The sequence below is a fragment of the Taurulus bubalis genome (assembly GCF_910589615.1).
Source record: "Taurulus bubalis genome assembly, chromosome: 14".
Taxonomy (NCBI): Eukaryota; Metazoa; Chordata; class Actinopteri; order Perciformes; family Cottidae; genus Taurulus; species Taurulus bubalis.
In genome coordinates this window covers 2,214,389-2,218,847 of record NC_136602.1, presented here as the reverse complement: position 1 = coordinate 2,218,847, position 4,459 = coordinate 2,214,389, and the positions used below count along the sequence as shown (strand labels likewise).

The window sequence follows — 4,459 nt, the reverse complement described above, 5'->3', positions numbered from 1 at the left end:
TGTGTGTGTGTGTGTGTGTGTGTGCAGAGAGAGATAGAAAAGGGGAAAGAAATGCAAAGGCTGCTCATCTGTGGGCGTGTGGCGGCATGTACTTTATGTATGTGTGCATCACATGATACGCTAAATATCTGTCCTCACTGTTTTCTCCTTTCTTTTAATAATTTGGCCTAAAATACAGTATAATAAATGAGTAAGCTGCTGAGGAAGTCTCTCCCTCTCTTTCCTCGTGAGTATTTACATTCAAGTCCTCTTTTCTTTTCTTACGGTATCTGTATGCTAGTACTGTTTGCACTTGTAATCTCAATGGACCAGAATGCAATGCGGCAGAGTCTCACTTTTTGAGTACAAAGAAAAAACAAAACCTCCCCTTTAGCTTTTTCCACAACATGAACAACTGACAGGTGAATGCAACACATCCGGGTCCACTGGCTCGTTGAGGAATTGTGGGAAATGTAGGAAACCGGGAAAAGTCAGTCAACCCGAGGAGGGACTCGAGTCCCGATTTGGGGAATTAAGTGTTAACCTTTTGAGAATAAGTTGTGTTGTGAAATTATTTGATTCGTAAGGCACTTAAAAAAGAAAAGTATCAAGTGTTTTTTAAAGGCAAAAGGCTCAAGTCCAAGTGAAGTCACGAGTCGCCCGTGTTAAAGTCCATGTCGAGTTGCAAATCTTTCTCGATTTCGTCAAGTGGAGTCATCGAATGTGTGAGTCATGTGACCCCGCGTCCACGGCTCCGCTTTCAGCGCCGCGATAGAAAATGATATCTTCTTAAAGTTTGTGAATTCCACACCTTTATTTAAAAAGTCTCACTATCAACAATGCTGCTGTGTGTGTGTGTGTGTGTGTGTGTGTGTGTGTGTGTGTGTGTGTGTGTGTGGGGAACAGAGCGGTCCTGCTGAGGGAACACGCAGGCCTGCTAACGCCTCGCTGCCGTGTTATCTGGTGATGAGCGCCTCTCTTTTCTGTGTTGTTCAGGGATGGATTATATTTCGTTGCTACGTTGACCTTAGCTGAATGTCAGCGGGCATCTCCTGTCCAATACTGACTGTGCACATGCTGACCCTGCAGCAGCACACACCGGATCGATACATCGAGTGTGTGTGTGTGTGTGTGTGTGTGCGCAAGGGAGATCTCGTAGTTCTATAAAAAGTGATGAATGTCCTCAGAAGGATAGGACAAAGAGGCGCTAAATTGAGGACATGACGGTCGAAGCTGCAGGTTAGTTCAGGACATGCAGTCATACAAAAGGCCCTCTAGAACAATGTGTGTGTGTGTGTGTGTGTGTGTGTGTGTGTGTTTACATCGCCTGCTCATAGAAAAAACGACACATCCAAATCCGATTGGTCCCTCGAGCAGTTGAGGCCTTCAAATGTGCAACATCAGAGGAAGAAAAGGAGAAAAAGGTCCACACACACTCTCTCACACTCACACACACACTCTCTCACACTCACACACACACACACACTAAAACCCCTCGAGGTTGTGTAATATCTAACCTGTGACACATTTAAACAATCAAGAGGAAACGCCACATTGCTGCACCTCTTAACACGACACAAAGGGTATAAACAAGGCGTGTCTTTTATTTCCCCACCCTGCCTTGATCCGATAACGGCCGTCCATTTCTGATAAGAGAGCCGCGCCGCACAAACTAGCAGATAACGACGCACAATGACTCAATTTGTCCCGGTAATAACACAATAAAACGTCTTTTGTGTGACGCAGCGGCACCGAAAAGGGGTTACGGTCCGAGATTTCGCAATACCCTTGTCACGAGTGCAATGCAAGAAAGAATAGCGAAATGAAGCTGACCATCGTGCACCACTGCAGCTGAAATACATCTAAACAGCACGCCAAATGTTCTCTTAAGAAATTACAGTAACACACTTTTGTGTGTGTGTGTGAAGACAGTTTAATACGTCTTAAAATGCTCTTTTTCACTGTTAGCCAGCCGAGCTAAGTGACTTTAGACAGCATTCAGCAGGCCAATGCTATGAGGTTCTGTAAAACACATGTAATACCCAGAGGGTGAAGGTTGGTGTTTAGATCCAATCTGCCTTTCATGGCCTTGATCCATCGTCCTGCTTCTATTCTTAGCAAAGGCACTCACAAATATTCAACATTTCTACCGTTGGTGCAGTTTACATGCAAAACAACTGTGTCAATCCTGCAACAACAACAAAAACACGCTGCTTTCCAGCGTCTACGTCATGATGTCACATCATAATCATCAGAAACTAGTCTATAAATCCGCCAATGAGAATATCTGCCAGTCAAGAGTGATGCATATTAGCAACAGAGCTTCTTTAGATGGATTTCTCAAGCTTACGATTGGCAGAATAAAGATTTCAGTTCAAATTTAACAGTAAATAACTGTTGGTTCATAAACATGATTATGGGGAAATAAATACAATCAGTAACAGAGTTAAACGATATTGTCACAAAGTGAATCTCCATTTTCTTTAAGTCTATGCTACTAAAATGCATTGCTATGTTTAAAAATAAATAAAAACAATTGTTTGTATTTTTCTTTTAACAAATTATTTTTAACAACAGTACATTATCAGGAGGACAAAACACTTTTGTCTTCTTAGCGGAAGTCAGTCGCCCGTCACGTGGTGGGTGGGCGTGGCTCAATTTGCACTGTGTGAAAAGAACCCCCCCCCCTCCTTCTCCTCCTCCCCCACGAGACCGGGGGACAGACAGACGCACGCGCCCGGCTCCATTGAGCCGAATGCGGCCACCGGGGCATGAATGGGGACGCGGCTGAAGGTTAGAGGGCTTTTCTCTTTTATGAATGAGCCGGCGTCACGTCACGCCACAGCAGCGCAAACGCCCCTCCCCCTCTCCTCCCCCTCCACCTGCGGTGCCCTTCGCCCTTCCACCAGAAGAGATCTGCAAGGCAGGCTTTCCTCCCCGTGTCCGTCCGACAGACACGGGTTGTCAATGTATAACGTCTAATGGCGCTGTAAAAATAATAATAAATAAAAAAACTGGTTCTGCCTCGCGCGCGCAAATGTCTGCACGTTTTCATTTGAGCCTTTTTTTTTTTTTAAAGATTGATTTTGGCAGCGACTCCCGAGTCTGTGCCCGCGCGTTAAACCCCCCGGTGACCACGTCATAGTCCCGGTGCGCCGTAGCCACGAACCGGGACCACGTTACCGGCGCGCGCCGCGTCAGTTTTATGGAGCTCTTCTTCCTCCGCGGCGACGCTAATTTTAAGCCAGCGCGGCGCTTCCATAAAGGGCCTCCGAGGGTTCCGTTTACCACGCCGGTCTTGGCCTGCGCCTTATCACCAGCAGCCCGAGCCGACAGACACAGACAGACGTGTACGTGTGTGTGTGTGTTTTTCTTGGCTAGTCATGTTTTCCTCCACAGGACAAGTCGTCGTTTCGCGATGGCTGTTTTTTTTTTTTTTATGAATGGAGCGCGGTAGGTTATGCAAATGAGGGCGATTGAGAAGGAGATGGCGGATGAGGCATATCGGATATCTCATATCCTGTGAGACTTCCTCCTCCTCCCCCTCCCTTCGGTTGGAAGCAAACACACAGATGTGGCCAAATAAACGAGGCGAAACTGCCTCTGTACGCGCCGTCGGGTTTCTTCTCCTTTCTCTCCCTTCCCTTTTTGCTTTTAACCGAGCTCACGCGCCTCGTTTGCGCGTGAGCTCGCGCTCGTGTATTTATAAAAGGTGTAACTTCGGGGCGTGTTTGAGTTTCTAAGTTACGCTGCAACAGGGCCTGCTCTCTCGCTTGCAGATCCTTTCAGAAAATGTTTCCGATCCACCCACGCTTATTCCCCCCCTCCTCTTTCTCCTCCTCCTCTTCGAGACCAGTCTACACCAGGCTGGGTGAAGGAGAAGAAGAAGAAGAAGAAGAAGAAGGAAAAGCAGCCCTCTTCCACAGCGCTGTCAATGCATTGCTTCACAGCAGCAATGGAAGTGGAAGACATGAAATAAAAACGCAAAAGCACACGTGAACACGCCGCTCTCCAGGGGGAGTGCATTCCAGCAAGTTGCCCCCGACCATCTCCAACTTGTAGGCACTTAAAAGAGGGGGAGGAGGGGGTGAGAGAGAGAGAGAGAGAAATCTTTGCGCCACATAGTACTTACTCGTTTGGGTGTGTTTCTTCTATCATTTTCTCGTTTCACCTCCGGTAGTGTACCGCGGCGGTTGCATACTTTTCGCTCGTCATTCTTCCGCCGAGGCGCCTCCGGTCCGGTCTCCAATTCCGCATAAATTCCCCCCTTTTTTTGCGCCTTTGTGCGAGTGTCGGGCTCTCCTGGGCTCTTCCTTTTTTCCTCACTTTTTCTCGCTCTCTGTCTCTCCCCCTTTACCCCTGGAGCCACACCGTCCCTCCTGGGCTTCTCCTTCTGGATCGCGAACGTCCCTTTTAGAACTTTAGCAGCTCGCCGCTCGCCTCCGGTGTGGAAACGTGAGCCGCGGTAGAAGACAATTTC

At 47.6% G+C, this 4,459-nt stretch overlaps 1 protein-coding gene across 1 annotated transcript in view; it reads right to left on the bottom strand.

Annotated features, from left to right (window-relative positions):
- LOC306747071 (sprouty-related, EVH1 domain-containing protein 2-like) overlaps positions 1–4,227 on the bottom strand; it is a gene marked incomplete at its 3' end in the record, with an annotated part of 18,290 nt that extends 14,063 nt beyond the window's left edge. Inside the window, exon 1 of the mRNA XM_079230073.1 lies at positions 4,112–4,227. Coding sequence (XP_079086199.1) covers positions 4,112–4,137 — 26 coding nt within the window. The 5' untranslated portion in view covers positions 4,138–4,227. The remainder of the gene's footprint in view (positions 1–4,111) is intronic.
- Positions 4,228–4,459: the final 232 nt, after the last annotated feature.